The sequence below is a fragment of the Chiloscyllium plagiosum genome, unplaced genomic scaffold, assembly GCF_037043375.1.
Source record: "Chiloscyllium plagiosum isolate Xiang-an unplaced genomic scaffold, Cpla_swu_hap1 HiC_scaffold_29, whole genome shotgun sequence".
Taxonomy (NCBI): Eukaryota; Metazoa; Chordata; class Chondrichthyes; order Orectolobiformes; family Hemiscylliidae; genus Chiloscyllium; species Chiloscyllium plagiosum.
Window position 1 is genome coordinate 34710747 of NW_028270167.1, and position 22268 is coordinate 34733014.

At 41.1% G+C, this 22268-nt stretch overlaps 1 protein-coding gene across 2 annotated transcripts in view; it reads left to right on the forward strand.

The window, feature by feature from the left end:
* The window catches only part of stt3a (STT3 oligosaccharyltransferase complex catalytic subunit A), a 44279-nt gene that overhangs the window by 15699 nt on the left and 6312 nt on the right, over nt 1-22268 (forward strand). For both annotated transcript variants that reach the window (XM_043676875.2, XM_043676874.2), the window contains 8 exons: nt 1127-1233; nt 3118-3282; nt 4071-4251; nt 6277-6432; nt 8252-8343; nt 9965-10120; nt 18810-18998; nt 21380-21496. In XM_043676875.2, the coding sequence (XP_043532810.1) occupies nt 1127-1233; nt 3118-3282; nt 4071-4251; nt 6277-6432; nt 8252-8343; nt 9965-10120; nt 18810-18998; nt 21380-21496 (1163 nt within the window). The remainder of the gene's footprint in view (nt 1-1126; nt 1234-3117; nt 3283-4070; nt 4252-6276; nt 6433-8251; nt 8344-9964; nt 10121-18809; nt 18999-21379; nt 21497-22268) is intronic.

Consider the following 22268-nt stretch of genomic DNA (forward strand, 5'->3'; position numbering starts at 1 on the left):
CCCATCTCTAAGATACTTATGGACCTCTAAGACCTCAGTGCTCTGTCAGCTATAGTCTCCTGTATATCTTCTTGCAACTTAACCAATCTGGCTATCTGCTATAACTGATTGCATTTTTGATCGAGAATAATCCTGTTAGATGCCTTAAGATATTTTAATAATCAAAGCCTCTATACACTGATTTGTTGTTTAAAATTTGATAAATAATTGTATTTGAATGCATTAGCTTCTGTTTGAAGACTCTTAAATTACATAATTAATCATTGTGAAAGGTTGTTTTCACTTGTAAGGACACTAAACCCATTACTTATTTAAAAGCCCAATCTTGACTCCAAGTTGGGGTGAGACATCCTCCCACCGGCACTTTGTTTTGCTGCTATGATAAATTGGGTCACTGCTTCAAGGTACAGGCTGCATTCACACTCTAGCTGTAGGTTCAGTGGAGACCAGTCTCAGTTCTGTAGATAAGTGCACCAAATCCTTTTGGGATTTGAGAGCAGTTTCAGAAAGGTAGAAGATGAATTACCATTCATTCTGATTTTTAGTTTTGGTGATATTTGAGGTAGTAAATTTAGCTTGAGCATTTAGAGAACTCACTGCTGCTCTTTACCAAATGATTTGGGAGTTTGAATTGCTATAATAGGTAATCATAGCCAAAAAAACACTGTGGATGCTGTAAGTCAGAAACAGAAATTTTTGGGAAAACTCAGCAGATCTAGCAGCGTCTGTGGAGAGAAAGCAGAGGTTCAGGTCCAGTGACCCTTGCTTAGAGCTTAAATTGCTGGGAAAACTGAGGAGTTTGTTTTTATTTCAGGTGACTGTTACTTTAGTTTAACATCTTCAATCAAAGGACAACGCATTATAATTCTGGGCTGAAATGGTAACCTGGACTTTGTGTTCTCAGATTGGTGTAGAAGTGCTTTCATGAGCAGCCAGAGGTTTCCTTTCCAGATCACTAGAATCCCATGCCTTTTGCAAGTTAAATCTGAGATGTGACCTGGAACTGACATCTCGCTGAAGGAGAATGGCAGCATTGGTTGACAACATGGTAGATTGAAGTGATCTCCTACATTGTATATTGACAGCATTGCTGCCTTTTTATAATGCTTATTGTGTATCGCTGCAGGTATTGCTATATTCTGCATGTTGCTGACATACTACTTGTGGATTAAATCTGTAAAGACTGGCTCCATCTACTGGTCTGCTATGTGTGCACTGGCCTACTTCTACATGGTAAGTACACATTCCAAAGTATAATTCAGGAATTGGAACTGCATATAACAAGGATGATATAGTAGTCATAGGAAACTTCAATTTTCACACAGAATATGGAAAGTAGCATGTGGTATTACTGTTAGTGATGAGTTTATGGCGTGCAAATAAGGTAATTGTTTATTTAAAAAATCAACATTTCAAGGAACTTATTTTAATGTTTGACATTGTGCGGTGAAAAAGGGTCACTTAGTTGTAAAGGGAATAATGGTCACATTGTAAAATTTTAAATTGAACTTAAAAGTTCAAAACTGTGGTCATAAATGTGAATAAAGCAAGCTATAAATGAATGACAGTTGGTCAAGCTATGAAAAATTATGATAGGTAAAGGTGAATATTTAACAAATTCTTAATTTGCAGCAAATATGCATTCTCTACAATAACTAAAAATTATGAGGGAATCATGGAAAAATCAAAATAAAACTTGTCGACCTGAATATTGAAAAGATAGAACAGATTGTAAAGCCTTCTGTAAGTATTTAAAAAGGAAGTAGTTTGTGAAATTAAATGCGGATCTGTTAGAGAACAGGTGAAATTATAATGGTGAATCGGGAAGTAGCAGACATTTTTTAAAAAAAACTTTTATCTGTATCACAGAATTTTCTAAATGAATAGTCATACGGTTAGCAAATTATTGCTGATGACAACTTTATCCCTCTTCATTGCAAAAGGAAAATTTTAAGAAAAAAAAAGAACTAAAGACCTTGCGGAAATGAGGAATTTAGGGACATTATTTTCAGTAAATAAATAATGCAAGAGAAATTATTAGGCCATAAAGTAGACAAGCCTCCTCAATGTAATGATCAGCATCCTTGGGTTTAAAAGGTAGTGGTTAAGCTATGGTTGGTGCATTGGTTTTGATCTTCAAGAATTCCCTACAGTTTGGAACCATTCCCATAATTGGAAGATAGCAAACATAACTCTACTATACAAGAAAGGAAATGAGCTGTAGGCCTATAACCTGAGATCAGTCATGGGGAAGATTATATACTCGCTGTTATTGGGTTTTTGTGAACAGGGAATGTTGCCAAATCATTTTACAATTATCTGTCAACAGAGGATTTATGAAAATGACAAGCTCATTAATCTATTAAACAGTTTCACTTTCGAAGTTGTGACTATCAGGTTAGTTTACTAGTTATGTAGTGTATTTGGATTTTGAAAAGCATATTTCCTAAGGTGCCACACTCGTTAGGGCTGAAGATCGGGGTTGGGGGGGGGGTAGTGTATTAGCATGGATTGAGATTTTGTTAATGGATAGAAAACAGTAGTAGATCCTTTGTGGTTTGACATTTTTGTAACTGACAGAATACTGCAAGGATTAATGGTTGGACCTCAGCTGTTTATAATCAAAGTTAATAACTTGTATATGGAGCAAGTTAAAAATCACACAATTCCAGGTTATAGTCCAACAGGTTTATTTGGAAGCACTAGCTTTCGGAGCACCACTCCTCCTTCAGGTGGTTGTGGAGGTTAAGATCATGCTCACAGAATTTATAGCCAAAGGAGTACAGTGTCATGGGGATGTGATACAGTGAACAATCTTAGATTAAAGCTTCCATCCTTTACAATGGGATATGCTGGTTTGTGTTTTTTATGTGCATTGAATGGTTGATTGGTACCATGTTCTCCATTTTGAAGTGCACTCCCTCCACATCAATACATGTGTATTATGTCCAAGATACACTGCAGCAACTCGCTATGGCTTCTCTGACAGCATGTTATGTATATCGACTAATTTAAATAGATTAATATTAATGTATCCTGGTATTCTTAAGTATGTTGATACCTGTTTAATTTTATCCCTATTGTATTTCTCATCTTGGTGGGTTTTACCTCTTTCAGGTTTCATCATGGGGTGGTTACGTATTTTTGATTAATCTGATTCCACTTCATGTGCTCATCCTAATGCTAACTGGCAGATTTTCCCACCGGATCTATGTTGCATACTGCACAGTGTACAGCCTTGGAACCATACTCTCAATGCAGATCTCCTTTGTGGGATTCCAGGTCTGTAAAACTATTTCCTTTCTCTGGTGCCCTTTCTTCCTCTGCAGGTGCTGAGGCATGCTGCATTTCCACGTGTCTCTCCAGATGTCAACAACTAGGGTCAAATGTTAGTCCAAGCCAGATCCAAATGGAGGACCTTTCTTTGAACTTGTCGTAAATTGTGGGCGAAGGATATAATGTCCAGTCTGCTGACATACTACCTAGATCATACAATTCTCCTCCTTAAACCTATTAGTTCAAGTTCAGCTATAGACAGAATCAGATATTGGCAATTCAGTTGCTTTATCCTGTCTATCATTTAATCATAACAACTGATCTGCGTTATAGTTCTGTCGAGTCCTTCCTGAAGAAGCTAATTCCATATTTCCACTCCCCTTTGTGTGGGGAAAATATTGAGACTTTTTTGTGCAGTTTGTTCCACCAGACAAACCTATTTTTGTGTGTACTATTTTGAAATTTGAAATTTAAAATTTCAAATCTGACTGCCCACTTTAGTAGGCAGCAGAGACAGTGGCTCCATATCTGAATCCTTGAATAACTTACAAAGCAGTTTAGAGTCAAGTAACTTTGCATTCACTGTGCTTTATCATTTACCTTTTCAACACTCAAGTAAAGTGACTCCTGGTACATGAATTAAGAAGTTCTTTGAACCATTTCATTTAATTTGTCATTGCTTGTACCAGTCTGAAAATAGTCCTGGTTAGATAGTACTTTGTACCCCATGTGCAGTTTCTCTCGGGGTATTATAGTGAAAACTTATTAATTCCCTGGTTTCTTTCTCCCCTCAGCCTGTCCAGTCTTCAGAGCATATGGCTGCCTTGGGTGTTTTTGGTCTGTGCCAAATCCATGCATTTGTTGATTACCTACGCAGCAAGTTGAATCCACAACAGTTTGAGATTCTTTTCAAGAGTGTCATCTCTCTGGTGGGGTTAGTGGTCCTGTCTGCAGGAGCAGTGCTGATGCTCACAGGTACAATGTTATTGCCCATTTTATTATATCTACCTCTTCCTTATTTCCTTTCATTACAGCCTGAACCCCTGTCATTCTCTAAATACATCTTCCTGAATCTTTCCCAGAGGAGTGGTCCACCTACTCCTCCATTTTAGCAGCAGCAGGTGTGCTGTCTGATACCAGAGAAAAGAGATGTGTGAGAGATCAGCAATAATCAAATATTTTAAAAATTCAGATCTTAGGATACAAGTGTCACTGACTAGATCAGCATTTATTGCCCTTTAGCAAGAGATAGTATTACGAAGTCGAAAGCACATGTGTTCACTTTAAAATAGAAAGTGTTTTTCTGAATTTTGAAGTAAACTGAAAATGCAGGCTCAGCTGCCCAAAGGGAACAGCTGGGCGACGGGCTGTTCCAAAATAGATACATATAACAAATGGCTGTTAAATTGAGACCTGAGTTTTGGTTGTTGACAATTCAGATTTAACCAATTACTTTCAATTATGCTTAGGATATAACAACCAAATTGAATTTGAATTGATTGTTTTGACAACATCAGACCACTGACAGGGAACAATGTTGGAGGGTATAAAACCAGGGCATTTTGAAAACTTGGTCAGAGAGCAATTAAGACAGAGCAGCAGAGCAACTGCCATAGATCCAGACAGCTAACTGCCCATTTAATGTTTTGCTCTCAAAGAAATTAGAAGACACACTCTATCAAAAAAGGTATCTTTCACGTAAAACATGCTCGCAGTAAAAAGAAAGAAGACAACCAGGGAGATCAGCAGGTAGATTTCCTGCTCTTCGGATGCTGTCTGACCTGCTGTGCTTTTCCAGCACCACTCTAATCTTGACTCTGATCTCCAGCATCTGCAGTCCTCACTTTCACCTAGATCAGCAGTTAGAAGATTGAAGACAGTGTGTGGACTTGAGATTAATTTAATGTAAATTTAATAATTATGTTATTGGAACAGCATTTTTATAAAGTTCGGGGTCAGGTGGTAAATAGTTAAGAAAAGGATGCTTGGACTTGTGAATAGTTTTTGTTTAGTGTTCACAATTAGAGTTAGGAAAATAAAGTGTTATTTTTCTTTAAATATTGCAAATTAGGAGTTCTCTGTAAATCATTCATATTTTAACAGCTTCTCTGGGTGTTTGGTTTTAATTAATGGAGGGGTTCGACCTCCACATCGAATCAGTAGTGAATCACCTTCAAATGAATAGCTTGTTTGAATGGCCAGTTTGAGGTTAGTTAGGAGTCAATCACTTGATGAGTCTGGAATTGCAATGTAAGCCACACCAAGTATGGATGGCAGATTTTTTTCCTCCCTGAAGGACAATCTTTTTAATTTGGCAGATCACTACTGTGATCATAAGCTGTTCATGCTGCATGTTATGTAAAATTTCCAAGCTTCTAACACTGATTTTGATTTAACTATTTCCTGAAAATTATGTAAATATTCCCAGTTTTCCTTACTGAAATTCCTGTACTTGTGTTCTCCCTATTCCTGATGGATTAAATAGTTTTCCTAATATTCCTTCCTGTATTTGTATGCTGTTCACTTCACCGTGAAAAGCAAAGAATACTGTTTATTTGCAAGATAGATGGAAATGGCTGTCCTAGCATGTCTGGCCATAAATAGCCCAAGGCCCCTCCATCATCAGGGTCCATAACTGTTTGTGATTGCAATGCTCTTGTTACCACTACCCTTTCAGAACTCCCCTTCTAAAGTGATGATCAATTATAGTTAACATTTTGTTTGAAGTTATAATCTTGTGTTGCTTTCATAGGTTGAAATTGAAGTTTTTCCTGCACTTGTCTTTTCCAAGTTAACTTGTATATCTATGGTGAGGTCTGCTTATAGTTACTGCCTTTTAGGGTTGATTAGCATTTGCTTCAATAACCTTCCATCCTGATTCAGACCTCTGTCACAAAGACTCAAAATTGTTTTATATTGTACTCGCAATGAATTCGCAGATTGTATCAGCTAATGTCCTTTTTTTCCTGAATGTAATTAGGTATGTTGGTTTAATTACAGGCAAGATTTCCCCATGGACTGGGCGCTTCTACTCATTGTTAGATCCTTCTTATGCAAAGAACAACATTCCCATCATTGCCTCGGTCTCTGAACATCAGCCCACCACTTGGTCATCATATTACTTTGACTTGCAACTCCTTGTCTTCATGTTTCCAGGTACTCATGTTTATAAGGGTGTGTGAAAGTAGCCTATGTATCCCCTCTATCTGCATGAGATGTGCATTCATACAACAATCTGTACAAAATCTTCCATGAGCTGTCAAAAGACCTAATTGTAAAAGTTCTTTTAAACAAAAGGTTTATGTGGAATACTTTAAGAGCATCGATATCACTCCAAGGAGGTGGTGGTGATACCTTGAATCTCTGCAGTTTTTGTCAATTTTCTACATTGAAAATACTGCATCTTTGTATGTTGCATGTAGTTGTCTATGGGAAATGCTACACATGGGTTCATTGAAATGTGGAACAGACCTGAGGGGCGAAGTGGCCTACTCTTGTTGCTATCATGAAAAAAAAGGCTGATCTGCCATCTCTGCCCCATATTTTTAAAAGCCTTAGGATAATAAAATTCCATCAATCTCAGATTAAAATGTATAATTTATATAGCATTTTTTTTAATATGTTCATGAGAAGTCAGCATTGCCCTAGACAACCACTTATTGCCCTGGGGAAGCTGGTACTGATCTGCCCTCTTCCGTAATCCTTAGGGTTTAGTTACATTCTCAGTACAGTAATGGAATTCCAGGATTTTGATCCAGCTACAGTGAATGAGTGGCAATATAGTTCCAAGTCAGGATGGTGTGTGTTTCTTGCAGAGGAACTTGCTGGGTGATGGTGTTCCCATCATCTACTCCCCTTGTCCTTCAAGGTAATATAGTTGGGGGTTTAGAACATCCTCATGGAAAGTCATTGTGAATTACTGCAGTACATCTTGTAGATGGTACACACTGCTGCAAGTGTGTGTCAGTAATGAAAGAAGTAAATATTGAAGGTGGTGAATGTTGAAGGTGGCCAAGTAGGCTGCTTTTTCTTGGGATGGTCTCAAGCTTCTTGAGTCTTGTTACATTGCACTCATCCATGCAAGGGGAGTGTTCTGCATCACACTCCTGAGTTGTATCTTGTAGATAAAGGACAGGCATTGGGAATGTCTATGTAGAACCATATATTGGTTGCAGCAAAGAAAGACACCATTCAACCCATGGTATCTGAGCCAGCTGAATAAACTAGCGGCCTATTTTAATTTGACCTTCCAGGACCTGGTGTATAGGCTTGCAAGTTACAGCATTTTGGGTGTGGATCCAAGTTCCATTTAAAGGAGTTGAAGGTTTCTTCCCCAACTACATTCCACCCACCAGCCTCTGGGTGGAAACTATTTTCTCTTGACTGTTGTAATCACATTAGATCTGAGTTACTCACTACAGAATTCCTAGCCTTTGACTTCTTTTATCCACAGTATTTATGTGATGTAGACCAATTCGGAGTCTGCTCAATGGTAATCACCAAGATGTTGATAATGGGAGATTTAGTGATGGTGATTTAGAGGAGGTGTAATACAACTGAGTGACCCATTGTGCCCATTTCAGTTGCCTACGGGTCAAATGCAAGTGAAAGATGGTGTCACGTGTTGGCTGAGGTTGGAAGGTTTCTGTCCTTGAGATTTGTCAGTTGTATTGTCAGTTGGATTTTAGGACAGCATCACAGGAGCCTGTTTAACAGGTGTATTTTTAAAAAATTTCCAGAGCTTTTTTTAAGATTCTCAATATATCATGGTGAGATTTGGCCTCATATACAATAGATTGTTAGTCCAGGCATCTGATCATTTTAATGGCTGTGATGCATTTCTGGTCATTCTGAAATCATGGAAGATGGAATTTGTGTTTTTTTGCTTTTTTTTAGTGAAACTGGGACTTTTGCAAATATTTAATAGCCACATTTGTATCTGACTGCAGTAGTTATTTCTGTTTTCTTCCTGCAGTTGGTTTGTACTATTGCTTCAATAACCTGTCAGATGCCAGGATTTTTATCATCATGTATGGTGTCACCAGTATGTACTTCTCAGCTGTGATGGTAAGAATTATTCTGACCCGCGCACAGTATTGCCAGTGGAATTCCTTGGTTGTGTTTGACTATGAACAAGACATCTGAACCTCAAATTAAATACTTCTGCCAAAAAATAAACAGGTTGAAATGTCAGGAAAAGTGCTATGAACCTGTACAACATTTTACTGGTAGTTAGTGTTGCTGCTTACAAAGCAGTCTGAAGTAATGGATTAATATTATCACCCTGTGTACTGCATTAGATTCATACATAGCAGTTATGATTTTAGAACTTTACTACTGCTGTAGTATGTTGGTCAATGTGTTGCCTAAACACAGCAATCCTTCACAGCCATGTATTATTCTCTGAGGTTCTTGTTTTCCCAATTGTTTCTGGTTTTTTTTAACTCTAATGAGATTGCAAATCCCTGATGGTTTGTGTGTATTGTAAACATTTGATAATTTTGCATGTTAAAATAAACTTTGGCGTGAGCTTCTTTGAAAATGATAATTTGTGGGGTCAAATTCTGCACTACAGTGACCCTAAATTTGTAGTCTGATGTTCCATGCAAAGCCTTTCATTTTCGTAGAGAAGGGGAAGAAGACAAAACAAAACTCATACTATGGTTTCCAGATTAGGAGTATGTCTGGTATCCTGTGCAATTCTTCACTGCTGTTCTCCCTCTTTCCCCCCCCATAACAGTGATTGAGCTATTCTCCCTCTTCCCTCTGTAACAGTGATTCATAGAACAGTACAGGCAAGCAACCAGTCTTTTGAACTTGCCTCACCAGACCCTGGGACTTGAACTGCTATGCCTAACATCCTAACGAGCCAAAAGAAACTATAGCAGGTGTTTATATTTGGTTGCAATGTCTGATTATTCTCTGACCTGCATTTCCTTTCCAAATTGCAGCACTACTTACCATTATAAGATTTTGCAGAGAGCTGAATTCAGGTGTCTCAAGTATATTTAAAGAATATTTCACAGTGCAGCAGAGTTTAGAACAATACCATTTTGGCCTTCCCCTCTTTCTTGAAAGCAAAGCCAGTGTCTCCCCAGGATTTTGTTTGATGTTCCTATAAGACTCGTGATTTACTTGCACAGCAAGCGACTTCTCTCTTTCAATACGATCCCTCTAATCAGATTGACGGTTTGTCCCCTTTAGGGATCCTTTTGAAAATAGCAGGAGCCATAACTCACCAGCAAATAAGGCAACGTTTTGGAATGCAGATGCACTTAGAGTTGCCACTGTAGACAATGTCCACTTGACCCAATGGAGCTACTTTGAGATATTGTGCTCATAATATCACAAATCAGTCCCAACAAGATTGGAGCCTTCATGTTATCCTAATGCAGAAATGTCAAACAATTCTGGATGTTTTGGTTTATTCTGTAAACTGTGGATGGATATGGAAAAAAGTAACTGTCTTCATGCCAAATGTTTCTTGCTCTCACTACTCATGTTGCTGCATCTGTGCCTTCAGTCTACCCATTCCCACTGTCACGCTGTGTCATGTACATTCCACACTGCATCCTCGTCATAACAACCCTGGATTCAGACCCATGGGCAAGTATTCTGGGAGAATGTATTGGCTAGATTCGACTTTTGTTATTTATTTTAAATTTGCACACTTCTGTTGTCTCCACAGGTTCGGCTTATGCTGGTCCTGGCCCCAGTGATGTGCATTCTCTCAGGAATTGGTGTTTCTCAGGTGCTATCGACTTACATCAAGAATTTGGATATCAGCCGTCCTGATAAGAAATTAAAAAAGCAGCAGGACTCCACTTATCCAATTAAGAATGAGGTATGATCAATCCTTCCTCAGTTTTATCACCCTTTGGGATGAATAATTTACTACACTCACTATGTTACTAAATGGGTGACAGTATTGCCATACTAGCAAGGCATACTCATGGGTATACTGAGTTAACAGATCTCAGCTGAGACTCAAGATGGTGGCAGTCTGAGTGGTCTGCTGTGCTGGGCTCTGTGCCATACCCCCTGGCAAGGTGGACCTTTACCCCTCCCCTCATCAACCACCTCTTGGGGGAAAACTGCTAATATGAACTTCCTGAACATCTGGAGCTGCTATGATTATGGTGTGACAAATTGGGGGGGTGGTGAAGGGACATTGTTAAGGACTATGGTATGGATTTTTTTGCCCTTTTCCTCCTCCTCCTCTCTCATTCTTTTGTGCTTATCGGCCTTATACGTACTTCCTTGATGTAAAACCAGAATTATTTCCGATATCGGTCGATTGGGTATTATCTGGGGCTTTTTTTTAAACTGCTGTTCTTTTGTTTTTGAGTTGGGGGTGGCTATACCTGTGGTTAAGATGTGCATGGTGGTGGTTGGGGGGGAATGGCCATCCATTTTGAATTGCCTGGGGCTAGGGCAGGGCCTCATCTAGAGGGAGTTGGGATGGTAGAAAGGATTGGGATGCGTGCCCCTCCGTGGGCAAGATAGGAGATCTCTAGTGAATTGAGAGTCATTTGGGTGTTTGCTTCAGTTAAATGTAGTGATTAGTTTTTTTAGTTGTAGTAGTTTTTATTGAAGTAGTTTTTAGACTTTATAGAGTTAATGTCTTTGTCGCTCGTCGCACCTCAGGTAAGCTCCCTCCTCTTGGGGAAACCACGGGCTGCACTGGATGACCATGGCTAGTGATTCGTTCAGGTGGTGCACCTGGAATATAAAAGGGAGCCATTCCCCCATTAAAAGAAAGGTGTTGTCAAGCCTTAGGAAGGAAAGGGTGGACATCGCCCTACTGCAAGAGACGCATCCAACTGATAAGGAGCATCTGAAACTGCAGCAGGGGGTTTATGACAGGGTAATCTTCTCCTCCTTTAGCTCTAAGAGTAGAAGAGTGGCTATACTGGTAAGAAGGAACCTCCCTTTCCAGGTAACTGAGCAAATTAAGGACGAACATGGATGGTTCATCATTCTTAAAGCTCTAATACATGGAGAAGAGTATGGCGTCTTGAATGTGTATTGTTCCCTGGCGCATCATGCGCCACACAATCAAAGGAGGGAATTTTAATCACCGACCTAATAGATCCCGAAGTTGACAGGGTGTCAAGGGGTTGACACCCCATACAATCTAAGCAGTTGATGGACATGTCTGAGGGGCTGGGATGTGTGGAAGCATCTTCACCTAATGGAAGAGACTTTCTGTTCCAACCTACGCAAGTGCCATATGCGAATTAACATTTTTTTTTTGCCATTGGATTGTTTGGGCAGAACATTGGCATGCAAAATTGGGAAGATAGCTGTCTCAGACCATGCACCAGTGTATTTAGATGTTGAAATCAAGGGTGGTGGAATGGATACATGGCACTGGTGCATGGAACCATTCCTGTTAAAGGATAGCAAATTCATTGAGTATATCACAAGAGATTTCAGGGCCTTCTGGGATATCAACTCTGGTATGGCCAGTAATCCAGCAATTTCTTGGGAGGCCACTAAGGCATATTTACGAGGCCTGATTATTTCGTACTCAACGAAGGAGGCAGAGGGAGGAGCAGCAATGGATGCTGGAGGCCTGGCTGCAGATAGCGGAGGAAGTATATTATAATAGGCCCTCTTTGGTCAAGCTGCAGTGGGTCACGGCCCTTCAGGCAGCACTCGACTCATTGCATACACAGGTGGCAAAAAAAAAGGTCTCCTTCGCTAAACAAAGGCTGTTTGAATTTGGAGATAAGCCAGGTAGATTTCTAGCTAGAAAGAAAAATGTTTCCCAATCTATTATGTCTGTTAGAGAGAAGACTGGCACGGCTACCCGTGAGTTGAAGAAGATCAATGTTAGATTTAGGGAAAACTTCGCAGAGTTATATCAATCAGAGGGAGACAAACATGGTGCAGCGAGAATGCAGTGCTTTCTTGAGAACCTAGACCTCCCCAGTATAAACACGGAGCAGGTTTCCCTGTTGAATGTGCCTACGATGGTACAGAAAGTGCAGGAAGCAGTAAAGCATCTCCAGGGTGGCAAAGCACCGGGGTCAAATGGATTCCCAAGTGAATTCTATAAGGAATTCATAAATGTGTTGGTGGAGCTACGTTTGGGGGTGTATAGCTATTCATATGCACAGGATTGTCTGCCACCCTCTCTTAGGGAACCTAATATCTTCCTCATTTTAAAGAAGGGGAAAGACCCCAAAGAATGTGCTTCATACAGACCAATTTCACTGTTGAATCTAAATTTTAAAGTTCTATTCAAGATGGTAGCCCTGAGGTTGGAAAAGATGTTGCCCTATATTATAAAAGAAGACTGGTTTTGTCAAGGGCCGTAACTCCTCCAACAATATCAGGAGGGGACTGAACATTGTGCAGGTATGCCAGCAAAGATTGATCCCAGGTTTGGTGGTCTCTAGATGCAGAAAAGGCATTTGACTGGATGGAACGGCTGTACTTGTTTGGGGTCCTACAGCACTTTGGTCTGGGGGGACCCTTTGCCAGATGGGTGGCAGTGTTACATAATGATCCCAAGGTGGCAGTAATCACAAACAGCACTAAGATAACTTTAGTATTGGAACAGGTAGTCAACAGGTGTGTCCTCTATCACCGCTGTTATTTACCTTGGCAATTGAGCCATTAGCCAAGGCTATCAGGAGGGAGCCTGAAGTAGTGGCGCTAGGGGTGAAGATGGGGGAGCATAAGATCACCCTATATGTTGATGATGGTCCTTTTGTTCTTGGCCAATCTGAGGAGTCTATACCTCAATTGATTCAAACAATTAATTTATTTGGAGTTTTTCAGGCGACAGCATCAACTTTACAAAATCAGAAGCTGAGCTGGTGGGGGGTCTAGTGGAGGTGCCTGATCTGAAGGATGGAATGCAGTTCCCATTTAGATGCTCATCAAAGGGTCTCTTTGTATTTGGGAATTTTTATTGCCCCTGTCTTCCACCAGCTGTATAAAGCTAACTATGTACAACAATTGGAGAAGATAAAATAGGATTTGCAGCAGTGGGAGGGGTTACCGTTATCATGGTTAGGCCGAATAACCTTGATTAAAATTAATGTTTGTCCTCACCTGTTGTACCCCATGAAAATGCTCCAGTTGTTGCTACCCAGACGAGTATTACGGAGACTCAATGGTTGGCTAGGTTCTTTTATTTGGTGTCACAGATGCCCCCTAATTAAATTTACCAAATTGCAGCCTTTTCAGGGTGGATCTTCTGGACTTGAAGAAATATCGAATAAGCACCCTGTTCGCATATTGTCGGTGACGTATTCTGAGTCGGTATGGCTTGATGTTGAAGCCTCTCAGTCGAGATGTCCCCTAGTTAATCTATTATTTATGGATAAGATGAAATCCATGACCGAGCAGTGTAAGAGTCCAGTCGTTTTAAATATGGTGAAAGCCTGGAGGATAATGAGGCAAGAGGAGGGCAATTGGCTTATGACCTCGCCATTTACGCCGTTGGTGGGAGTCCAAGGATTTCAACCTGGGGCAATGGACTCTGGCTTTACGGCATGGGAGAATAAGGGAACCGCTTGTTTGGAAGATTTATTCGAGGGGGAGGTCTTGATGTCATTTAGCCAACTAAGTCAGAAATATGAATTGTTAATAGGGACCTTTTCCAGTACTTTCAGATAAGGGATTATATACAGGGGAAGACCACACACCTGGCTCAGCTTTACAAGTCAGACGTGGAGAAAAGAGTGCTCCGGGTGTAAGGACGCTCCTTCAGTTAGTACTTTGTATCATTTACAGAAAGAAAGTGCCTTAGGGGACGTGGAGGGACTCTGTAAGACATGGAATCGAGAGCTAGGAGAGGATATCTCATTGGAGGTATGGGAAGATCCATGGGAAATGTAAGGAGAATTTCAGTATGTAACAGAGCGCAGGCCATGCAATTGAAGATTTTACACAGAGCAGATATGGTGCCAGAGAGGCAAGCAAAGTTCAAGAGAGGAGTGTCTCCAGGATGTCCCAAATGTAAAATTAGTATAAGAACTCTCACACTGCTACTGGTCCAGTTGTAAGATCCAGAGATACTGGAGTGCTATAATAAGGGAGTTGAAGGACACTGTGGAGATCGAAGTTAAATTGGATCCGGTATTTCTTCTGGGCTTGCCAGATTTGCCCCCTCTGTGTGAGGAAGAACATTCTAGTGAATTGGATGTCGGAAAAACTACCAGGTCTTTTGGGGTGGCGTAGGCTTGTGACGGAGCATCTCCCCCAACACTCCCACGACAAAATGGAGCAGTTTTACAAGACATGGTGGCCCTTTCTAAATTAAATTGACGCAGACTTATCAGCAATATTAATCAGGGCCGTGGAATAGCTGTGGGAATCCGTCTGGACGCCCGTGAGGCCCTGGGAGGGGAGGCTGGGGGAAAAGAATACGGCTACTGTAGATGGTGCTCCCAGGCTTGGGAGCCTGAGTGGAGATGTGATGAATAAAATAGAATAAAGTAGTGAGATATAATTATGTTAATTTGAATTCAGTTTAATTTAACTTTTACTTAATTTGTTGTAGTTTAAGTAGATAATGTTCCAGTAGAATAGTTGGTAGCTCATTATTAATAGTATCGTGATATGACATTGTTGTAGTGCCTCTATCTTTCTGTATTTTGGTACGTTTTTTTGTATATAAATGTTTTGTAAAATATTTAAAAAGATTTCGAATAAAAATATTTATTAAAACAAAAAATCTCAGCTGACATCAGATGGGACATTGCAAATAACATTGACAAGACAGAGAAAATCAGCTAGGTTTTTCACTTCTGATCTCCATCCAATGCTACCGACTGGGGATGTGGACTTAACAGAAGGATGGCAACAGGCTGCACTGCCAGGAGCTGCAGACAGGGGTAGATTGGACCGTGGGTGAGGATGGAATGACCCGTGGTGGTGGTGGTCTATGTTCATTGCTGTCTAGGCCTAGAAATGAAGAATTACCATCTGAGCAAGGCAGCAAGCTGTAGCAGATAAAATTAATCTACCATGTTGTGATAATTATGTGTACTGGAACATACTGATCAGGTTAATCATTGGATATCCAATGTGGTGAAAATTCCCCTTTCTCAGTCAGCTTGCTCCTTTCAAGCTTGGCTGTTAAAGTGTAGTACTGCAGTGCTGTCAGTGCCTAGACTCTAGAATCATCCAGGCCACTTATAGGAGTGGGAGACTGCCTTATTAACAAATTTACAGATACCTATGGATTAATAACCAGGGTTCCAGGAAAGCATAATGCATAACAGCAACCTGCAACCCAGACGTTGTCCCTCTGAGAGGATTTGGAGATGAGGGAGTGAAGCAGCAGAACCTGAAAGGCTAGACTGCAAGTTTGAGTACATCATTGTTATAGTCTTGTTTGATTGGTTGTGACCTGGTTAAATCAAGAAACTTACTCCAGTTTCACACCCAGTACCCTGTGCACAGTGCCTGGGCACAGTGTCATCATGACTCTGATAACACATGCACTGATTGGTAGTATTTAATCTGCAATTAAAATTTGGGTGGAAGATTGTGTGCCTATTTCAGTCTTTTCAACACTCGAGTTAACACTACCCAGAGCAAAGCAATGAGCCTGTTATTCGCCCCAATCATTGGTAAATTGTGATTGCAGCATGTGCAAACGAAAGGGAGCACTGCAGCAACTTATTATGATAACTTCAACAATAGCTCCTTCCCTTGTGACAACTAGACCATGAACACCAAGGACAGCGATGTTATGTGAACGCTATCACTTCTAAAGCACACCATCCTTTCTTGGTTCGGTTGGCAATCCTTCATTTGTATTGGAGTTCCCTACCTCAGAGCATTGAGGGGCATGTGCATGACAATGTCAGCAGAGATTCATGCAGGAGACTCGCCACCATCTCCATGGTAATGAGGGATGAACATTAAATCTGACCTTGACACTGTGCCAGTGTTTGAAAACTAGAAGAAATGGGAGTAAATTATTAAAATGTAATTGTAAACGCAGCCTGTCAATGTTTGTATCTATTTTTAGTAGTTTGAACCCCAGAGCAGCATTTAACCATATACAAGTGCATTGAAGTGGCTGCGAAGAGACAGTAAGGACTGTAGATGCTGGACGCCTGAGTCATAGATGTGGAACTGGAGAAGCCCAGCAGGTCAGATAGCATCAGAGGGCAGGAAAGTCAACGTTTAAGGCTGAGACCCTTCATCAGGACTGAGGATGGGGAAGGGAGCACAAATAAATAGAGGGATGGGGTTTGCAAGAGGCGTAACCTCAAGAAGTGCAAATCCTGCCCCCACACATCCCCTCTCACCTCCATCCAAGGCCCAAAACAATCCTTCCAGGTCTGGCTGAGTTTCATCTGCATGTCTTCCAATCTGGTCTATTGCATCCATTGCTCCCGATGTGGTCACCTCTATATCAGAGAGGTCAAACGCAGATTTGGAGACCGGTTTGCAGATCACCTGCACTCTACATGCATCAATCAACACGACCTTCCAGTTGCCATCCATTTCAACTCTCTGACCCACTCCCCTGGCGAATGTCCATCCTGAGCAGTCCCTGCTGTCAAAAAGAGGTCGAATACAAACTGGAGGAGCAGCACCTTATATTCCGCCTCAGGAGCTTACAGCCAAACATCCTCCATGTAAAGTTAACCAGCTCCAAAATTGCCCCCACCCCAGCCTCATCCCATATCCAGCCCTCTGTCTCCTCCCTCCCTGACCTGACCTACCTGTCCACCTTCCCATTCACCTGTCTGCTCCACCCCTCCCCATGAACCAATCACGATTGCCCCTTACCTGCATCTACCTATCACCATCTCACACCTACCCTTCCCCTCCATTTATTTCTGTGCTCCCTTCCCTAGTCTTGATGAAGGGTCTCAGCTCGAAACGTTAACTTTCCTGCTCCTGTGATGCTATCTGACCTGCTGTACGTCTCTAGTTCCGTATCTATTGATGTGGCTGCTGTTCTCCAGATCCAAGTTGCGCCCACTGTTTAAATGTATGATAAGAGAACGGACTGAGTATTCTATTTAGTTGCCACTAATTATTGCCATCAATGTTTTTAAGCGAATACTTGTGCAGCTTTGTTATTGAAGTGTCACGCACCCTCTATGATTCATTGCATGAAATTCTTCAAGGGCACAGAGATTCAAAGTTGTCTTGAAGTGACCTTTTCCAGCAGAGAAGATGGCTAAAACAATTTTCTTTTGTGCTCCCTCTGATATTGTTTTTTGTAATTTCTAATCAACCTATTCAGAGATGTTATTACACACTTCTGGGGCAGGTGGGACTTGAACCCAGGTCATAGACTCATTGAGATATACAGCACAGAAGCAGTCCCCTCAGTCCAACTTGTCCATGCCAACCAGATATCTTAACCTAATCTAGTCCCACCTGCCAGCACCCGACCCATATCCCTCTAAACCCTTCCTATTCATATGCCCATACAGACACCACCCTCTGCATGAAAAAGTTGCCCCTTAGATCTCTTTTATACTTTTCTCCTCTCACCCAAAACCTATGCCCTCGAGTTCTGGACTCCCCCACCCCAGGGAAAAGACTTTGTCTATCCATTCCCTTCATGATTTTATAAAACTCTATAAAGTCACCCCTCAGCCGCCAACACTATAGGGATAACAGCCCCAGCCTATTCAGCCTCTCCCTTAGAGCTCAAATCCTTCAACCCTGATAACATCCCACCAGTCTCCCATGGGGAACCTTGTCGAATGCCTTACTGAAGTCCAAACAGATCACGTCCAACGCTCTGCGCTCATCAGAATGGATGCAGCCCAAATCGTCTTGGCTACAATCCGAGACCTCAGTCGGAGGAACAATATGTCCATTTAGATTAACACCTGCATTCCTAGGTTAGAGAGCAAATGATCAGCCAGGATCCTGCCTTAATTTCTGGGACATGCATATAGTTATTTTTGAGACAGCACCTATAATCAAGTAGCCTGCCAGTAATGGATGCTCATAACTGTCTATAGTTTTGAGAATAGTCAGTGAGTATATCAATGCTGGGCTTTCGGCACCTATTGGGTATCCTTCATAGTTTCTCATTGTTCAGGACAAAGGGAGTGAGCCAGGCCATCCAACAGTGATTCAGAAGTTTCTGCTTTCACAGTTGTTTCTTTCTCATTTTGCTTTCAGATGGTGTCAACATATGCTTTTCACACCACCTCTAGACATATTTTTCATCAAATATTTGTCCCACTTCTATTGCCTTAACCTTTTTGATATGTAATCTCTCCTATCATGCACCCTATCCATTATCTTCCCTTTGGTGAAGGTGTGCTTATTTTGCACACCTTCACCAAACTCCCTCCTTTCAAAATAAAGCATCCATTTTTCGATTCTGGTTAAAGGTCATCAACTTGAAATATTAATTTTATCTTGCACGTACTGCCAGATCTTAGTATTTGGAACACTTTCTTTTTTATTTCAGATTTCCAGCAATTGGATTAATTTTACTTTTGTTTGGAGAAGTTTGTGTCATTGCTTCTTGGACATGATGGAAATCTCTTAACAACATTTTGTAATTTGTTCTGATTTAGGTAGCGAGTGGAATGGTGCTCGTAATGACCTTCTTCCTAATTACCTACACCTTCCATTCCACTTGGGTGACCAGCGAGGCATATTCATCCCCCTCCATTGTTCTGTCTGCTCGGGGAGGGGACGGAAGCAGGATTATCTTCGATGATTTCAGGGAAGCTTATTACTGGCTCAGACACAACACCCCGGAGGTAAGGGCATACCACATGACTGGATTCAGGCAGGCACTGGCAGCAGTCAGAAAGCACATCTCTGATACCTCCATGTGAAGCAGGAAAAGCTTCAGAATAGGCAGTCAGAGAGTAAAGCGGGTCAAGTTGTTTGGTGTTTCATGCTTTGACCCAAATCTGAAATCTTTTGTGAGAGAGATGAGACCTCCAGAACAAGCAAATGCAATAGAACTCTGTCTGGGCAGAGGTTTGCTGAATTGTGGCCACCCTTTGACTGTCAGTGCCTACTGCCCTTGGACTGCCTCCCTTGAAGTAGAGTTCAGCAGGAGTGCTTTAGGTAAAATATGTGTTGTGTGCAGGAATGAGAAATAATTCAGTCTCTTTTACAAATTCAACTAGTACCTTAGCTTGCATTTGCTCACTTGAAATCTTTGAACAGTAATATTTGATGCAGAATATTTGTGTTGACCATTGTGTTCCAGTAACCCTCCGAAGTAGGAAAGTTTGAATAAATATTAGTGCACCTTTGCTGTGATAATACTGATTCTGTACCCCTTGTCTGCTTATTTGAAGATTTAAGTAATGGGTACCAAGATTAGAGGGGAGTTTGAGGGTTATTTTTATCCAGAGACTGGTGAGGATGTAGAACTCTTTTGGCACTGATTGGCACTTCATAGTTTCTCACTGCTCAGGCCAAGGGAGTGAGCCATACAGTCCAACAGTGCCTTAAAGAGTAGTAGTGGCAGGAACCCTCCTCACTTTTAAAAGGTATTTGGGTTTGTAGTAACCTACAAGGCTATGGACTAAGACCTGGGGGTTAAGGGGGATTATGTGGATGGTTCTTTAATAGCCAGCTTAAACACAGTGGGCCAAATGGTCACCTTTTGTGTTGTAAATGACTCCAATTTTAAAACAAAATAATGTGTAATACATTGATTGGATTGTAAACCCAGATGCAATTAGTATACATTCTTCCATGGGTAAATTGCAAGCCCTGAGTTCAATAAATTCTCCAATTAATGCGTTGATGCCATGAAAGCTGCATGATTTGAAACTGGATATCCTCCAGAGGGGAATCTGTCCGTACTACCTGGTCTGGCCAGTAGGTGACTCCAGATCCCCACACTAGCTAGTACCTAATGTCCTGCAAGCAAATAGAGGCTTCAGGCAGCATCAGTTTTGTTCCCCTGTAATCATAATTGTTGTGTTTTGTGCTCAAATTCTGAAAGTCTGAATGTGTCTCCCCAAATGACTGATTTCTTTTGTATTTCCATTCTGAATCGGTTGCTGTTCTCCATAAATTTCACATAGATGAGTGTGCATTGTCCCAGGAAACGAGTCATGGAGTTACATACAGCATGGAAACAAACCCCATCCGTCCAACCCGTCCATGCCCCCCAGATATCTTAAAGTAATCTAGTTCCATTTGCCACCATTTGGCTCATATCCCGCTAAACTCTTCCTATTCATAAACCTATCCAGATGTCTTTTAAATGTTATAATTGTATCATCCGCCACCACTTCCTCTGGCAGATCATTCCAGACAAGCACCATCCTCTGTGTGAAAAGGTTTCCCCATAGGTCCCTTTTATGTCTTTCCCCCTCACCCTAAATCTATGCCCGCTAGTTCTGGACTCTCCCACCCCAGGGAAAAGACCTTGTCCATTTACCCTGTCCATGCTTCTCATGATTTTAAAAGGTCACCCCTCAGCCTCCGACACTCCAGGGAAAACAGGTCCAGCCATTCAGCCTGTCCTCATAGCTCAAACCCTCCAATCCTGGCAACATCTTTGTAAATCTTTTCTGAATCAAGTTTCACAACATCCTTCCTCTGTCAGGGTGACCTGAATTGCTCACCATATTCCAAAAGAGGCTAACGAATGTCCTGCAACATAACCTCTCAATTCCTATAATCAATGCACTTGCAGTAAAGGAAAGCATACCAAACGTTTTCTTCACTATCTACCTGCAACTCCACTTTCAAGGAACTATGAGCCACTTCAAGAACTTTGGTAATCTGTGCCAGTTTGATGGTGTAAAACTGTGAACTAACTATGGTCACAGTGGTTGTTATTGTAGCACATACCACCGAAAACAAAAAGGATCTTATTTTTATTCTGGATAGAATTTCTGTTTCTTTAATTTCTAGGATTTTATTTTCTCTTGCTGATATGGGATTCAAACCACCTCTTGTTGGGGTGGGGAATGTCTATGTTAAGCAATAAGGTATTTGCTGGATGGACCAACTGGTATTTTCTTATGCATCATTGTCTATCTATTTGAATTTCTACTGTGATGTTTATAGATGATGTGCTGCCACACGTAAACTGGTGTTGGGTTAATGGAGTAGCTGGTTTACCTTCACTGCTCGTCTGGGTTACATTGAGCCTGTCTGTTTTCAGGATGCCAAGGTGATGTCGTGGTGGGATTATGGTTATCAAATCACAGCAATGGCCAATCGAACCATCCTAGTCGACAATAACACCTGGAATAACACTCACATCTCCAGAGTTGGGCAGGTATGTAGCTTGAGAAAAGATAATTTCACTTCAGAAACCATGTTATGCACACACTGAAAAGTCTAAGCAAAACCTATTGTGGGGGGCCAACTTTCAGATTCTATGAAACTTTCACCATAAATTCTGATATTGATGCTGACCTTTCTGAGCAGTGAAGTAATATGCTTCTTCCTCGCGTTGAAAATCAGCTGGAAATCCTGAAATAGCATCATACCCAATATAACTTTCTCCAGTTATTAGTTTGGCATCAGTTACAGAGGACATAGCTGCTGGCTTTTCATAGGATTTATCTGTACCGTGATTGATAGGAACCTGACCATGACACCCTACCTCCTATACTTCAGGACTCACTTTTTTCCCCCTCCTGCATACAAATTTCAATGTAAAAGCAAAAGACTTGCAATTACGTAGCATCTTGCATGACCCAAGAACTCCCCAGAACTCATTATAGTCAATGAAGTGTAGTCACCGTTGTATGAAACGTGGCAGCCAAAAAAATTCATAGAAATTTGCTGCAGACAGAAAGTAAATAAATGAAGAATTTGCATGTTTTAGTTCTGGTTAAGCAATAAATGTCAGCAAAGCTAGCAGGAAACTCTGCTGTTCTTCTTTGAATAATGCCATGGACTTGTAAATTCATCTGAACATACAGAATAGGGCAGCTCTCAATGTTTCAGCACCTCTGACAATGCAGCACTCCCACACTACTTAAACTGGAGTGCCAAACCAGAAGGTATGCCACGACTGTGGGCTCATGACTCAAAATACTACT